Source organism: Girardinichthys multiradiatus, chromosome 1, assembly GCF_021462225.1.
Source record: "Girardinichthys multiradiatus isolate DD_20200921_A chromosome 1, DD_fGirMul_XY1, whole genome shotgun sequence".
NCBI classification, from domain to species: Eukaryota; Metazoa; Chordata; class Actinopteri; order Cyprinodontiformes; family Goodeidae; genus Girardinichthys; species Girardinichthys multiradiatus.
In genome coordinates this window covers 22,582,130-22,599,271 of record NC_061794.1, presented here as the reverse complement: position 1 = coordinate 22,599,271, position 17,142 = coordinate 22,582,130, and the positions used below count along the sequence as shown (strand labels likewise).

The window sequence follows — 17,142 nt, the reverse complement described above, 5'->3', positions numbered from 1 at the left end:
TTCTTGGTGGTATGCTGACATTACTCTGGAGACCGTGGCTCTTGATACATCACAAAGACTTGCTGTCTTGGTCACAGATGCGCCAGCAAGACGTGCACCAACAATTTGTCCTCTTTTGAACTCTGGTATGTCACCCATAATATTGTGTGCATTTCAATATTTTGAGCAAAACTGTGCTCTTACCCTGCTAATTGAACCTTCACACTCTGCTCTTACTGGTGCAATGTGCAATCAATGAAGACTGGCTACCAGACTGGTCCAATTTAGCCATGAAACCTCCCACACTAAAATGACAGGTGTTTCAGTTTCATTGTCCAACCCCTGTAAATAAGAACTATATGTACTGAAAAATCAAAACTGTCCATCTAACACAGTTACATACATTTAATCAATTCAATAAGTAACAATGGAATGTCATTACTGCTGTGGCATTCTTGAACTCACAATTAACACTGCATATTTAAAAAACTACAGTGATATTACAATCAAGAAGTTAGTGGATGAAATGAATTTATTATATATATATTTATTTATCCAAACAGGGTGAAAATTAAAAACGTAGGGCCACAAAAGTTTCAAGTTCTCACAGGAGTCTTAAATGTAACACCACAAACAATAAAACAAGAATACAAGATAAAGGAAAAAATAAATATATACAAAAATCATACTAAATAATATATACTAAATAAATCCCTCTGAAGTCAGTCTGTAATTGCCATAAATGCAGCAATGAGTTGCCTATGTCGTCATCAGTTCTCAGCATACTTCAACAGACCTTCAGCTCTACTGTTTTATCCCAGTCGCCGGGCCTGTATTGGTGGGGAGGGGGGATCTGACCTGTCTGTCTCTAATCTTGGGGCCCACCCGTGTGTGGCATCAGCGTGGTGCGAGTGGCTGCTGAGATAGAGGAACATATGACGCTGTGGTTCTCTTCACTTCCTGTAAAATAATGCTCAACAGAAACAGCTACATGTGAAACGCTGACAAAAACCCGGGCGCTGCTGTAGGGGAGAGGAAGAAAATGGACGACTTCTCGACCTCTCTAGAAGAATTTTTCTCAATGAATGAGATAGTCTAAAAGGTGAGCCTCATTGTCATGCTTTCATGCTTATTCTTTGGCATTTGTTTTTCTTTACATTATCTTGCACCTGCACGGCTGTAATCAACAGTTGGCAGGGCCTGCAGGAGTCTCTTGTTGACAACTGTGGAAATAGATTGTAAAGAAGCTTTCTGAGTAATACTTTTTGGGGAGATACCTCCAAACTTGGGTCATCCCGTATGCTTCACAAAGACATTGCGTCCAAGTTGTTCAGATTACACATCGGCTTTCACTTTAAAGTTTGTCGGACAGGTCAAAATAGCTTGGAGTAGAGTTGCTGGTTTTAATCAATAGCTTTCCTCTGAATAACAATAGAAAGTATCTTGTGATTAAAATGTTTGGAGCATAACGTTTATACAAGTTCAGATTCACTTTAAGACCTGATTCTTCTCACCTACTCTTATCTACCCTACAAAGTGTTTACTTTCTGTATTCCCTCTATCATCATGTTTTTCCTTGCAGCTTTGTGTCTGCATAAGAGCCCTGGGAGCTGCCATGGACCTCCTGGACTTCAGCAGAATACGACACTTCCAAGAGAGAGAGTTTGACAGAAAAGTTGACTATCGAGCTGAGAAACGCGAGTATTTACGTGGACGCAACAATGTGACCTCTTGTCGAAGCCCTACGAGAGAGCTCGACACGAGACAGATCAAGAAGCAGCTAAAGGAAAAGAGGCAGTTGGAGTTTCTGAGGAGGAGATCAGTGAGCCCGGAGCCCCGCAGCTCGGGGTGCATTATCTGTTCCACGGATGTAGATTATCTTTCAGAGTTGCATCAACACAGACATTATAGATCGAGGAGTAAATCTGAGAAACTGGTCACAAAAACACAAAGGTTCCCCTCTGCTGATGGACATGAAGAAATGATTCTAACACCAGAGAGTAGGATAAGTGATTATCCAAGCACCAGTAAATGGGTAAATGTTTCTTTGTAATGTTTTTGGTCTCCTGTGCATTTTTAGATTAAATATGAATATGTATCCTCTTCTTATCCATCCTGTTTTCTCAGGCTTTACTTTGGTCAGAATCAACAATAGTGACAAAACAGGAGAAACAGGAGAAAGGTCAGGCAAGGAAACAGACATCTACTTCCGCAACAGAATCCACCCAGCACTGGACAAAAAGTAAAAGAAACTGGAAAATTGTTCCATATTTTCTCCAGCAAACTATGTCTGATCTGTTCCACTAACAATAGTTGGCTTTGCTCTTTCTTATAGCACAAAACACAAGCACCAAAACATTGAATTATACAGCAACGATTCACCAGAAATCATCAGTACAAACTAAAAAAAAGACACTTCAAGAGATCAGTGTACAAACAGAGTGAGTTTGATTAAAATTTTACAAGAAATATAATCCTTATTATATGAAGGCGCATGGTGTGTTTTTACTAATGAAATATTTGCTTTCACACAGGTCTGGGTTTGTCACAGTCAAAGAATCAGTAAGTATCAACACGCTAGTATTTGCATGTTTGATCCATGTTTGTTAATGCTTTTGATGTCTGTTTGCTCATGTTTATTTTCATATTGGATCATGTTTGGTCATGGTTTGTCCTGTTTGATGCAAGTTTGACGAAATGAGTTAAGTTTGGTCATATTCGGTTGTGCTTGGTGCATATATGGAGCCTGTTTAATATGTGATTTGAAAATTTGGGATCAGTGTCACTTTAGTGTCTGAAAACATGTCACTTCCCCAGAATCTCCATCCAACCGTCTAAAGCAAAATGTATTTTTCTTTAGGGTTTTACATACAAGTTCAACTTGTTTTAAATATGTCTCATCTCTTTCACAAAAGGATGTTCAGAGATTATCAGACTACTTGCAGGTAAGGGAAACCACACCCTCATCTTTTTTTGTTTTATTCATTTAAAGCAGACCTATGTAAACCAATAGGCTAAATGAATGTGCTCAGTCTATGTTTCATCGCTCTTCTGTTTGCTTTCTTCTCAGGAAGCCCTGTGGAGAGAGGAGACACTGAAGAAGAAGCTAGCAGTCCTGACAGAGATCTCCAAAAACCTTGTGAACTCATCAGACGTGTTATGGACAGTAAGATGCTTTTTCGACCTTAAGGGGGTGCAGTTTTCGTTATTTTATCCCATAAGATCATCCTAATTTTGGTCATTCTTCTCCCTCAATTGTTTTTATGGTAAAATGTGTCAGTTTTGTACCCAGCAGTAGCACTGTTTGGCAGCTAATTTCTCAGGAAGGCCTGTGCAGCTTGTGGTTTGAAACTTCCTGCTTCCGTTTTCATGTATAGAACGAGTGCAAACTGACGCTCTAACACAGGAAGGGTGTAGCTATCTGAAGTCACTATTATAGGTGCAATGCATCCTCTGTAGCTTTCTTCTGGCTACTCTGGTTGAAATGTGTGAGAGGAAAATACTAAATATTTTTTTTTATTTCTTTAAACAACTTAGGTGCAGTTTTAATTAATATGTTAAGTTATTCATATTTTAAAGTAGTCTCTGGCAAAGGTATGTTATAATTTTTGTGGCTTTCAGTGGATGCACATTTTGTGATCTTTGGTTATGTGTGTGCATCTCTTAAATGAGCACATGAATCAACATGCAGTCTCTCACAGCTGTTGTTACATGAACCATTCATTTTACATCTGCAGGTTAAAGCGTGACAGTCTCTCATTTCCTCTCTTACCCACACAGTCTCGCTGCAGTGAGGACTTGCTGAGAAACAAGATCAAGGTTCTGGAGTCGCAGCTGCAAGTCTGCCTGCAGGTAAGCAGCAGATGGATCTGTAGCAGAAATCAACTACGTATTTTTTTAAGTCAGAGCTGATGGTCTCTTTATGACTTCTACGAAAATGTATCTTCCTCGCTGTACAATGCTCAGATTTTACAGGCTGAGTTTGCAAGGGTCTTCTTAAGATCTAACAGTATAATGTTGTGTCCTTACAGAAGTTTCCCAAAGATGGAGTGAAGAAAGTGATGCTACAGATGGAGAAGCAGAGGGGACTGTATGAGGAAAAGGCCTTGGTTGCTCTGCAGAAGGCCACTCAGGAGAAAACTGATGCTCGCTGCCAGGCTGAGACACTGCAGGTGAAATTCACATGTGATATTCTTTCTTCCCTCAAGTGGGTTTAACTGATCTGTGTGCCAGACTTATTGGTGCATCAGGTCTGTAGCAGATTTGTTTAGGATATCCCAATTACATCTTGTCCACAGGAAGCTCTCATTACAGCCCAAGCAGAGGCACTGAAGTGGCAGAGCCTTTACAAAGAGCTGATGCTAAGCTCGGGAATGCTCAGAGAGAATCAGCACCTCAGCAATGACCAGCTACAGCAGCTACACAGTGAAGTCGAGGTATGGTCTACAGAGAGAGTTAGAGATTTAAATCTGAGTGACTTAAAAAATAGTAAACAAAATTAAACCTGACGTGTGTCTCGTGCAGCTTTCCAGAGCCAGAGAGGTGGAACTGAGGATGGAGGTGGCATCGCTGAGACAAGAAAAGCAGGAGCTTCAGTACAACATCTGCCTGCTGGAGGAGGACAACCAAACTTTAAGAGAGGAAATCCAGAACTTTCAAGGTAAAGCATTTGAGTCATGTTTGCTTAGAGGAATTAATTCTGCAATTTCAGAAAGTCTCAGATGTTTAAAATCCTCTCTGTCCCACAGATGGTGGCGATGAGAGCCAGAACTTCTTTATTCAGGAGCGTAACACGGCAGACAATGCAGAAATACAACTGACCATCAGCAGGAACTGTCAAGTGGAGGAGGAGCTCCGACTTACTCAGGAGAAACTTCAGCTTAAAGAGAAAGAGGTAAACTTAGGATAAGATCACAACAAACTAAAGTACATTCTCACACTTCATGTGTTGGTGGGTTCAGAAGCAATGAAGAAGAAATATTACAACTAATTATTTTGCAAACCGCTTCCAGAGGTTTGAAAAAATGTTTCTCATTATCAGTTTTGCTTTACATTTAGAGACATGCAAAAATGGATGAATAATGTTCCATACAAGGTTATTTCTTGGTCATTGAACAAAAAAAACAAACACTCCAGCTTCTTAAACTTCATAGATATGTTAATCCAAATTATACATTAAGATTTTTGGACTTGGCACTCAACACAGAACCAATTTCCGAAGAAGTTTGTTTCTGGGCATAAAGGTTTTATGCATTGTTTTGAAAGATTAATGTTATCATTGTTTTTAGCACACCCCAGTGTTTAATTTGCAGTATTTTTTGTGAAATGTTTTTGATCCACCTCCTTAAGAAATTTGCACAATTTCAAGCTGTTACTCTTCACTGAGGAGCACACCTTTGATAATCTATTATAAGTCTAATGTCAACATTTTCCCAAAGTTTCAAAAATTCACTTAGAATATTGAAATTGCCCTAAAACTCTAAAAGTATGTCGGATGACCGAGTCTGACCCCTAGCATCAATATGTAATATTGTTTTGTACGACAGTCGAAGTACAGATTCAAAACAATTCATGGGAAAGGCGTGTTAAATAAGTGTGCACAATTTCATTGCAGTTGTCCAAAGCTTCAGATCAAAAGCATTAGCCTAAATTAGTATCTGAAAATGAAAAGTGACCACAAGCTTCAGATTATCTAATGTTTAGGTTTGTACAAGGAATATATCCTGAAAATGTGAGCTCATGAGGATAAACAGATGATTTGTAATGAATTGTTTTAAAGGTCAAATGTATTTGCTTATTTTACATTTTTGCTACCATATTGAAAATGTTACCTTAGGACATTAACCTGAATATATGTTCCAAGTTAATGCAAACCAGATCTTTAAACGTCTCTACTCTGTAGTGCTCCCTAGTGTTGGATGTTTGCCACTTTTTCAGGTTCTTGTTTTTGGTTTGGAATATAAATTTCATCTAATTGTCTGTTACTATGGCTGAGCTTGGCCCAACTAACGTTTTACCAAGCTAGCAGTGAGACTTTGTGCAATGCTTTCTCAGTTTTGGGATTCCAGAACTTGTTCATCAATTCTTAATTTAGATACATCCGTAAATGTAAAGGCCATCAGGCCTAAACACCAGGCTAGCATTTTGTTTGAAGGGCATTACCGTAATTTAAACAAAGTTTTTGGGAAAATCTGTACAGTTGTTGCCACATCAGTGTGTCTCCTAGTGTTGGATATTTGACAAAATGGGTACACTAGCTCAGGATCTTGTTCCTCATATGGAATATGAATTTCATTAAAGTATCTGTTACTATTGGTTGCATATGGTGCATTTTATAGCACAGTAAGAAGGTCTTGGGTTCAAATCATGGCCTGGAGTTGGCATGTCCTCCCATGCATGCGTGGGTTCTCTCCGGGTTCTCCGGCTTCCTTTCACAGTCCAAAAAACATGACTGTTAGGTTCAGTCGCCTTTCTAAATTGCCCTTAGAGTGTGTGTTCATGGTTGTTGGTCTACTGCATCTCTGTGATGGACTGGCAACCTGTGCAATGACTGCTGGAAATAGGCACCAGCTCCCCTGCGACCCTGCATGGAAAAGCCGGTAGAGATGATAGATGGATGGATCTATTATTATGTCTGGGAATTGTCCAACTAACGTTTTAGCAATACCCTGAATGTACACCTTTAAAAAAACGTTTCTACATTCATCTTTACTCTTTTCAGCTTAATCTCTATGTAAAATTATTTTATTATAGAGGTTTCGCATTTTCTGGGATTTAGCCACAAAATATAGAAAAGGTGTGGCCTGTGTTATTGTATGTAGAATCATTCAAGGACTCTATACAAATGAAATCTTTGACAGCATGTATAGCAGCTTAGAGGTTATACAGGTTGACCTCCATCTATTGGTGACTGACAGTGACTGACAGTGGCTTTATCTATCTATCAGAGTAGCAGTGCAGGTGATGTTCAAGGGAAGGCTCTAATTGTTTTAAGGTTTAGGCTGCAGCATGAATTTTGTCAAAGAGGAAGAAAAACAGACCTATTACAATATGATTTCATTCTCTGCTGCATGTTAAGATTATTTAATAGACTGGGAGACCACCTCCAACCACATTTTAGAGAAACCCACTTCCAGCTGTAAAGCAGAAAAGAAATTAACTTTATTTGGTAGTTATAATGTAAATGCAGATACAATACATGTTTGCTCAACTAAACTTTCTTAAGACACAATAATTTGGTCAAGTTTCCATTTTAGTAAAAGGTTTTATAAACAGAGTTAAAGCATGTAAGGCAAATTTGACTTTAAATATAATTCTGAAGCGTAAATCTGGCTCTGGTGGGCTGTGGCTAAATTTAGTCTGCATGTCCTTCTTCCATATGACCTGTGTGTGAGCAGTGTGAGGATCTGCAGACGGAGCTGCACGCTATGGAGCAGGAGTGTCAGTCCAGCCAGGTCCGACTGTCGCAGTGCAGAGACGAGCTCCGGCAGCTCAGCCACCGCCACAGGAAACCAGTTAGTATTGTGTGTGTGTATATGTGCGCCATGCATATATTTTTTGCTTATAGGAGAAGCATGAAGTCATTGTTACTTCAGAGCATAAACTTTGTTGAATGTGTTTTCATATGATGCTTTTCACTCTCTGCTTAGACGCTGTGCGGGACTTGGTGGAGGGTTTGTCTATTCTTCCTCCTGCTCCTCGCTGTGGTAGGGGTTGCCATACTGTGGTCGTGGCATCCACCTTTCAGAGAGCAAGTAGAAGTCCTGTGTGCAGACATAGAGGCAAGAATAGAAGACTATCTCATGCAAATGGCCTCTTCTCAACACTCCGGCTGTTTTAGACCAATATGACAATACTGTTTTACAGTTGTTGTCCTTTTCTACTGTTGTAGTTTAGTTTTAGTTTTAAAACTTTTAGTATAAATGTTCGTGGTTCATGTGGTAGTTTGCAGACTGGAACTCAAAGTTTGTGTCAAGTGTTGAAAATGTGGAGAATGTACAGTACGTTTGTGCAGAACGTTAAAATACGGCTGTTTAAAATGATCTCAAGCTGTTTACAGCTCACAAACAAGGCCTTTTCAGAAACTGTGGGTCTAAACATGAGATTAGTGCAAGAACAGGGAACATCTTATGTACTGTAAAGGGACTGTGTTGCCAGAAGTACAACCTCAAATAATAAGAAACCCATTCATTTCTATAATTTGTAAACAAAAACATAAAGAAAGACTGACTCTTTTGCCTTGCATTTTTTTCAAACCTAAAAAACTCCTGGATCTATTAAAGTTAAATAAAAACATTAATCAGTTGTTGTTGGTTTGCTTTGGTTTTGTGGGTTATTCAGATAATTACTTTAAATATTTGATGGAAGAGGCATTAAAAATGAAGATGAATGACACAATAAAAGCCATAAATGGTCTACAAGGGAAATACAAATACACAATTACTATTGCATATCGTTACATTTTTACCAGCATGTTTCTTAAGACTGGAAGTAATATTCACATCTTGCTGTGGCCCAGCCAGAGCCCTGACTTGAATCTGAGAGAATGTGTGGAGGGGGTTAAAGATTAGGGTGATGGCAAGGAGGCCTTTCAACCTCAAAAACCTGAAGTTCATCATCATAAATTGTCAAAATACCAGCGAAAATGTGCAAAAAGCTGATCTGCTATTATAAGAAGATTGTGGCTGCTATAATAAATGTTTTACTTTTTTCATGGATTATTCTGAAGGGCATAAATAATTATCAATACACTACTTTTTTATTAAATTAAAATAAAAGTTTTGTTTTATGTTTTTGATCATTTTTACATTGTCTTTTACATTGCTATCTTTTGAAGTATGTCTCATTTCCTATCAGACACAAACTTCTTGGTTGAATAAAAATAATTTTAAATCGAAATCTGCTATGGTTAGGAGCCTGGGTCTATCTGTGTTTACCTTTACTGGAATAATCCAAGAAAACAAAACTCTCCCTCAATGTTAAACTTACAGACTTTGTTGAGAGATGTTTTGGTCACAGACTTTCATCAGACAAACACATTCTGGTGATTAAAACTTCTGTCTGCAGCTGCTGCAGTCAAGGAAGTGGTTCTGAGTATCTGACCAATCACATCCGGACGTCGAAAGTAGGACAAAAATACACAAAAACTGCAAATAATTCAGAGAGAAAACCTCTTGCAATGCACATAGGTATGTTAAAAGGTAATACAAAATGCCTTGCTGCAGGTTATCTCAATCTGAATTGATCTGATGAGCAGAAATATTAAAATCAACGTATATAAACACAATTAAGTTCATTACATACAGTGCCTTGCAAAAGCTTTTGATACGTTTTGTTACGTTATAACCACAAACTTCCATTTATTTTATAGAGATTTTATGTAAAAGACCAACACAAACTAAAACATAATTGTGACGTAGAACAAAAACCAATACAAATCTGAAAAGTGTGACATGTATGAATGTGTGTGTTCCTGCCCCTTTTACTCTGGTACCCCTAAATTAACTCCATTGCAACCAAATATATTTCAGAAGTGACCCATGTAGTAAATAGGGTCCACCTGTGTGTAATTTAATCGCAGTTAGCACTGAGAATGGAGAACGATACAATTTCAGACCTACCAAGACATGGCCGTCCACCTCAGTTTACATGCCAGCCAAGGAGAAAATTAGATGGGGAAACAACAAAGAAGAACATTGAAACTCTGGAGGAGCTGCAGAGATCCGCTGCTCACAAGAGAAAATCTGCTGGACAAAAATTTGTCATCTACTCCACAAATCTGGCCCTTATGAAGGAGAAGCAAGGAGAACAGTATTGTCGAAAGAAAGTCATTAGATATCCTGTTAGTTCAACATGCAAAAACCATGTGTGCTGGAAATCTAACCGTTGCACATCACCTGAACACACCATTTCCACCATGAAACAAGGTGGTGGCAGAATCATGCTGTGGGGATGATTTTCTTCATGATCTGGAACAGGGAAACTGGTCTGTGCCTGTGTTAACGTTAAAAGAAAAACTGTTAGAGGCTGCAAAACACTTGATACTAGGGTGGAGGTTTATGTTCTAGTAGGACCACAACCCAAAACATACTGCCGGAACTACAATGAAGTGGTTTAGATGAAAACTTATTCATGTGTTAGAGTGGCCCAGCAAAGGCCCAGACCTACAGTATATCCAATTGAGAATCTGTGGCATGACATGAAAATTGTTCTACACAGATACTATTTATCTAGTCTGGTAGAGCTTAGCTTCCACAGTATTAACTCTGGAGGGCTGAATACAAATAAAAGCCAAAGGTTTCTTATTTTTATTCCAGAGAAATATAAAACCATTATTTAATCCTCTTCCTTCCTCTTCACAACCATGCACCACTTTGAGTTGGTCTATCAAATCAAATCCTAAAACAATTCATAGAGATTTGTGTTTGAAAAGTAACAAAATGCTAAAAAGCTTAAGGGGTATGAATATTTTTGCAAGGTGCTCTGCATGTGAAGATAGTGAACAGGCGACTTACTAAATAAACCCTATATATAGTGTACACATTCTCATGTATAGTGTACTCTCATGTCAGTAGGATCCTTTAAAAATTAGAGACAGTTTTAGGCCTTTAGGAGCCTGAGTTTATGCAGGGCTTTTTGTTTTCTGGAACTGATCTTTCCTTTTGCTTTGCATCTGTTTCAATAAATAAATTATCAATGTTTCTTGAGTTTTTTTGTTCTTATTGGGCCATCATCTCTCTTTGATCCGTTACATTTCAGATTCACTACATCTCAAATTGATTAAAAAGCAACCAAACAGAACATAAAACTAGTGCTTCATCATTAAACAATGAGATTAAAATCTTAACTAAAAATGGTCCTGATTGGTTCACATTGATCTGAATAAGATGTAGTTATACATTCATTTATCTGAGAGATAACCAATTTATTATTATTTATTTATTATTTCCACATTCTGTTCCACTTAAAGGAACAGACAGTCTGCCTAACATGTTTAAGTTTTAAATTCTTCCTGCTGCTCCTAATCGTCCACTGGAGATGACATACATCCCATTACAAAAGTTTCTGTTTTTTATTTTCTGTATTTCACACAGGCTGTGTGTATTAATTTCTTTTAAATTTGCTATTTATTCTTCATGAAAGCTGATGATCAAGGAAAGAAAAATAAGAAATTGGCTTTTATATCAAGATGAACTAAAAATATGATAAATGATCAAATGTCACATTACATTTTTGATCATAAAAACAAACATTTACACATTTATCTAGAGGAAGCAAGGCCTACGTGTGACTTTTTGCTTCACTTTGACTGGTAAGAAGTTTTAATGCACCACATTAGTTGATAGGGAAAGCATGTCATGCTGGTGATTCTGGTCCATATTGGTGGGATGGCCTAATCAATATACAGCCTTTTTAATATTATGTACAAACATGTTTCATGCGGTTTATCGTATTTATTATAGAGTCCCACCCTAAAATGTCCCTTCAGTACTGTACTTTGTATTGTGTCAAGTATTTATTCTGCTACATCATGTACAGACTGCTATGACCAAACTCCTCGTTGTTGTCCATACTTTGCTTTCTAAAATGTAGCCCTTCCTTCAAATCATTACCCTCCTGTCATCTAACATGAGCATAATCACAACACAAACGGCCTTTAACCTTTTATAATCTCTGCTGTTGTCTCCCGTAATATTTATGGTAAAATAGGTTGTTTGCAAATATTTTCAAAGTTATTCTGATTTCCTGAGATCAGGTAAAGAGCCCGAACCTTAGTGCCAGACCCTAACAATGGAAACCACTACATTAACATTTGACATGAGAGAAAGTCCAAATGGTCCATTCAGGAAGAATGCAGGATGTTGTTGTGTCACTGAGATAAGAGTGACGGCAAACTGGCTTTTGCTGGAACAGCTGAACAAAGCAATACTCATTTCTCTCTTTAAATTACTTCTTTGTTTGTTTCTGATTTTTACAGTGTGAAATGGGTAAGTGGACTAGTATTTCTGAATTGTTCTTTAATCTTTATCAATTGTTCTTCTGTTAAAGTAGCAGTAAGATCGTTATAAAAATATATAATTTGTCTTTATTACCATTTCATTTTATTTGTGGCAAAAAATTACTTCACTTAAAGTGCGAAATTTTATTGTGTAATAAAAGCTACAATAAAGTAAAAGGTATTAATGAAGCTGAGTTTGTTTAGTTCTTTAAATACGTTTTGTTTGTTATGGCTTTTGAAGATGTATCAGTAAAGATAAATTTCAGTCTGCACTCTCAGTGATGTGGCTGTGTTTTTTGGCTGCGCATTACACAGAATATATGGCTTTTTTTATGTAATTGTTCCTGAAGCAAGAGATGTAGCACCCAGCAGCATCTATTGTCTGATAACACTCAAACCTCAGGGACAAAACCCTCTCAAAGCTCCTCTTCCATTGTTCATTGTGTTCTAGTTGTTTTAACAGTTCCAGATGAAGCTCCATTCTCAAAATTCACTGATGCAGCACATCCACAGCACGCAGCCCCTGTCGTTCACAGCCACATTTACCTGTATGTTCTCCAAATACACCATCGCTCAGTAAAGAGATGGATTCCCACTGGCCTGAGGTCAGTCTGCTGGTCATCATCTCGCTGAAGGTAAGCAGGGGCCTTGAGCGTCACTGTGAAGCTTCAGTAACTCATTCTGCAACTTCACTAACTTCATGTAAACCCACAGAGAGACACACGTCTTCAAGATGAGGACTGCTGGGCTGCTGCTTGTTGTCGGACTGTGTGTGTTCAGCTTCACGTCTTCCCTGAAAATCTGCGCTTTCAATGTTCAGACTTTTGGTGAATCAAAGGCAAACAACAAGAGGGTCATTGGTGTTCTACTGAAGGTACTCTGCTCTGAGTTTACAGCAACTTCTACATCAACGTGTGAGGAAATCCAGGCGTCTGACAGATCTATGTTTGTTCTTCTTTTAATTTTGTCCCCAAGATTCTCTCTCGGTGCGATTTGTGCCTCATTCAGGAGGTTCGAGACTCTAAAGGAGAGGCAATAAAAGCTTTGGTGAAGGATCTTAACAGGTACAGCCTTTTGGCCTGCTGGAAGATCAAAGAACTGTTGTGAGAAATCTGTCGCATTTTTAACCGGATGTTGTTGCCATCAGATTTGACAAATCCAACTTCTATTCCTATGTGGAAAGTGAAAGACTTGGGAGGAAGAGCTACAAAGAGCAATATGTCTACATTTACAGGTGACCTATAATTTAAGTCAAACAAAATTCAGTTTGATTCAATTTAATTTGAATTGAACCAGAACTGCTACTTTGAATGAGCTTGGTACTGGAAATATGCTCACAGGCCTCTCTTCTGTGATCTTCTGCAGGAATAATATGCTAAAAGTCAAGGAGCACTTTCAGCATCCTAAACTGGAGGGAGAGGGAACCAATGAGACTGATGTCTTCTCCAGAGAGCCTTTTGTCATCCATGTTCACTCCCCCACTACATGTAAGAAACAATTCAATGGATACAAACTGGAAAATAACAGTCTATAAGCAAACCTCAGATATATAGTCATGAAAAAGTATTTTATCACAGATTTCTTCTGTTTTTGCTTTTTTCTTCTGTTTTTAAATGTTTTAGATCATCAGACAAAGATAACTTGAGTTAACGCAAAAGCCATTTTCAATTATTTTTCATTGATTAAAGGACAAAAAGCTTTGCTAAACAACGTGGCTCTATGTAAACAACTACTTTCCCCCTAAACTTAATAAGGTTTCACCCATCAACTGACAACAACTGTGTCTCATTCATTGTACAGGAATTTTGGACCACTCTTCTTTGCAGAATTGTTTTAAATGAGACTTATTGGAGGGTTTTTCATAGAGCTGCACAATTGGGAATATATCGTCAACACGATATTAGTGTGCTCATATTAAAGTGTCATGAGTTCACACTTTGGATGCCAATGTAACTTTCAGGTTCTTCTTGGTTTTACAGGTCAGGCTGTGATCAGGCCCGGGGTTGCTGGTGAAAATGAGACAAATCAGTTAATTCATGATTTAACAAGAGGGCAGTTACAGTAGCACATAAAGCTATTTTGGTTTGGATAGCTTTTTTCTCTTAATAAATGTAGTATCATCTGTATTTACTCAGGTTATCTTTGTTATCAAAATTTGTTTCATGAAATTAAACATTATAATATGACAAAAGCAGCAACTTTAAAAATCCAGTCTGTATTTTTATTCGGTGAAAAATATCACACTTTGTTCTTATTTGTGTTGGTCTATCACATTAAATCCCAATAAAATACATTAAAGTTTATGGTTGTACTGTATCAAAATGTGAATATGTGTAAGTGAGCCCTACCTTAAGGCTTTGTACCTTTAGGGAGTAGGTGCTAATTTAAGACTTATATAAATTTGTTAAACATTTTCTTACAGCATAAATATAAACTTTATCTTATACCCTGGTAAATTATAAGAAAATCGGGGTAAAATGATGATCAGATGGAAAAGTAAATCAAGCAGAATTCATTCAGACCGAAAACTAGAATTTGTGCAAACATATTTAAGCAATGTTTAAAAGGAAATTACTTGTAGCAAACATGTTGTCCTTTATGATAATAAGATAATAAAAACCTGTAGTAAATCAGAGGTAAATCATTTATAAAAATGCCTTATTTTCCAGTGGTGAAGGATTTTGTCCTAATTGGGCAACACACTTGTCCTAAAACAGCCATGAAGGAGATTGATGAGCTCTACAATGTTGTCAAACGGATTCACCAGAAGTGGAAAATTGACGTAGGCTGACCCACACCATTATTATCAACATCATTAATTAATTCTGTTTTGTTTTTATCAACACCTTGATCCAAATTGGCTTCTCTTCCCCTTTACATACAGAGAAATTTCATGCTTCCTCTTCGTGTTTCTTTTTGAATTTCCACCAGAATGTGATCATCTTGGGGGACCTAAATGCAGGCTGCAGCTATGTCACCATTAAAGGGTGGAAGGCTGTGCGCCTGAGGAATGACCCCAAATTTCATTGGCTGATTGGAGACAATCAAGACACGACTGTCAGAGAGACAACGCGGTGCGCCTACGACAGGTCCGACTGAATCTCGCACGTTCAGATGAGTGTTTTTTATTGTAATACTTGATATAGCTACTTAATTATGCATCAAAAATCCGATCCATATCAGTTCTATCAGTAATCAGTCTGAAGGATAGTTGCTTCTTTCTCAGTGAGCTCTAATTGCATACTATACAACCAAAAAAACATAAAGCCTAACTACTACACAACTGCATTAGTTCATCACAGATCTGATCTTAACAAAAGGTCAATCCCTCTGTCTTTCTCACTTTTAAACACAAAGGTAGAGCTATATGATATATTGAATCATAATCTTAATTGCAATTACAAGGTTTGCAATAATGCAATTGCTGAAGACTGGGTGCAGCATTTGGTAGGTTATTAGATTTCAAGAGACTCTGAATTTACTCTTAATGCTCTGAATGTATTTGCTCTGAATTATATTTATGGTCAGTTCCACTCCACTAAATGCACAAACTTAATTAACAAAATGCTTAAGCTTTCAAAAATTGTTGGAGAAATTGTGATGATGGAAAATATGGACAAGAGTGAGGAAAGAAATGGGTTGATCAAAATTGATATTGTCATCGCTAAGTTACTATATCACTAACTATATCGCTGAGTAACTATATCGCTAAGTAACTTAATCACTAAGTAAGTATATCGCAGTTATTTGCTTTCCTAATATCGAGCAGCTTTATGCGGAGGTATGCAAATACATCATTTGACCTTTTAGGTCCCAAGCTAACGTTTAAGGAAATGTTCGTGGGAGAGAAACAGGTGAACGTAAAGGAGAAAGGCATTTAAGCTCCAGCAGGCTCCTTGCCAGAAAAGGCCAATGAAATACCTGAGTTTTTGGCTGTCTTGTTGTGTCACATCTACAGGAACTCCACTGGGTCCTACTGAGTCTCCTGTTTTTTAATATAGTGAAGAATTTTAATACAGGGAGAATCATGGCAGAATATCTGTTCAATTTTTCTCCAAGGTCCTCTCTCCAGGGCAGCCCCAAGTGTTTTCATCTGACATGGGCTCTGGATGTTTGGTGGCTCCTCTTTCTGGAATTCAAAACCGAGGCGATAACAGCAAAAATAATAGTCCAGTAGGCAAGCTCGGCATTGTCTGTACTGCAGGTCCAGGGAGGCAAAACAAAACAAATCTTGTAGGAACTTTAAAGAAAATTAGGAGACAAACAAAATGCTACCACATGTAAAAACGTCTCAACCGAATCTTAACAAAGTTGATTAGGATTGATAAATCTGGTTCTTCTTGGTTCTGTGTATCTCACTCTTGTTAGTGGCAAGTGACACTAGTGTGATGTGATTAGGCGCTGGTCACAAAAATACCTTACATTATGCAATAAATGCTGAAAAAAAATCAATCTTTTTTGCACTTTTGTTTAAGATTTCGGTGAGAGACGGTTCCCAGCCACCAGCTAATGTCTTTCTGGCAGGAAGCAGCAGTTTAATCCTGTCCCATTTCAAAAGTTTACTGAGTTCTATAATAGCAGAGTAAGATCATTGACTTAAAGATCATTCACTTCTCATCTGTGGAATAAAACATATTTTAGTTCAATTAAAGTCAAGACGAAGGCCTTTTGCATCAGTCTTGGTCAGAGTCGGACACGTGTGCAGACGTTTGCATTTTTCTTCTTCTGATGGTCTATATTGTTACATTAGGCCAGATAAAATGTGATACTGTAACATTTTTCACACAGGATCATTGTGCACGGACGGGAGATTATGTCTGGTGTAGTTCCTGGTTCAGCTCAAGCATTTAACTTTAAGGAGAATTTCCACCTCACAGAGAAAGAGGTAAATATGAGAAATAGCTGATTTTAGTTCAGTTCTGCATGTATTATGATAATATTTATGTTATTTGTCACTACAGGCTCTTGAGGTAAGTGACCATTTTCCTGTGGAAGTTGACCTGAAGCCCACTCATCGCTACCTCCTCCGGAACGAGCTGTAGATTACAGCAGAACACCTTTAACAAGACATCTTTTAAATTAAAACTGTAATTTTAGCTTGTTTTTCATAAAATAAAACAATCAACAGAAGCTCCACTGGCAGTTGTGGTACTTTTAGTCTCACT

General features: G+C 37.8%; 2 protein-coding genes across 2 annotated transcripts; both read left to right on the top strand.

Annotated features, from left to right (window-relative positions):
* Positions 1 to 932: 932 nt before the first annotated feature.
* Positions 933 to 8,283, top strand: LOC124858196 (TRAF3-interacting JNK-activating modulator). Its single transcript, XM_047350142.1, has 14 exons — positions 933 to 1,081; positions 1,562 to 2,014; positions 2,107 to 2,221; positions 2,315 to 2,420; positions 2,514 to 2,541; positions 2,895 to 2,924; positions 3,050 to 3,145; positions 3,760 to 3,831; positions 4,011 to 4,151; positions 4,278 to 4,415; positions 4,504 to 4,639; positions 4,728 to 4,873; positions 7,377 to 7,493; positions 7,629 to 8,283. Exons 2-14 carry the CDS (start codon positions 1,595 to 1,597, stop codon positions 7,827 to 7,829), a joined length of 1,746 nt encoding a protein of 581 aa, XP_047206098.1. The 5' UTR covers positions 933 to 1,081; positions 1,562 to 1,594; the 3' UTR covers positions 7,830 to 8,283.
* A 4,270-nt stretch (positions 8,284 to 12,553) lies between these two features.
* On the top strand, positions 12,554 to 17,107 carry dnase1l1l (deoxyribonuclease I-like 1-like). The gene is made up of 9 exons (XM_047389370.1): positions 12,554 to 12,612; positions 12,692 to 12,851; positions 12,953 to 13,041; positions 13,125 to 13,211; positions 13,343 to 13,464; positions 14,647 to 14,759; positions 14,909 to 15,066; positions 16,766 to 16,862; positions 16,939 to 17,107. Exons 2-9 carry the CDS (start codon positions 12,711 to 12,713, stop codon positions 17,017 to 17,019), a joined length of 888 nt encoding a protein of 295 aa, XP_047245326.1. The 5' UTR covers positions 12,554 to 12,612; positions 12,692 to 12,710; the 3' UTR covers positions 17,020 to 17,107.
* The last annotated feature ends 35 nt before the right edge of the window (positions 17,108 to 17,142 follow it).

Excerpts from the sequence above, each read along its gene's own strand:
- dnase1l1l (XM_047389370.1), top strand. The coding sequence starts at position 12,711 with ATGAGGACTGCTGGGCTGCTGCTTGTTGTCGGACTGTGTGTGTTCAGC. Across the intron at positions 13,465-14,646 it reads TGTTCACTCCCCCACTACAT|TGGTGAAGGATTTTGTCCTA; the intron begins GTAAGAAACAAT and ends CTTATTTTCCAG. Across the intron at positions 15,067-16,765 it reads ACGCGGTGCGCCTACGACAG|GATCATTGTGCACGGACGGG; the intron begins GTCCGACTGAAT and ends TTTTTCACACAG.
- LOC124858196 (XM_047350142.1), top strand. The coding sequence starts at position 1,595 with ATGGACCTCCTGGACTTCAGCAGAATACGACACTTCCAAGAGAGAGAG. Across the intron at positions 2,925-3,049 it reads GATTATCAGACTACTTGCAG|GAAGCCCTGTGGAGAGAGGA; the intron begins GTAAGGGAAACC and ends CTTTCTTCTCAG. Across the intron at positions 3,146-3,759 it reads CATCAGACGTGTTATGGACA|TCTCGCTGCAGTGAGGACTT; the intron begins GTAAGATGCTTT and ends TTACCCACACAG.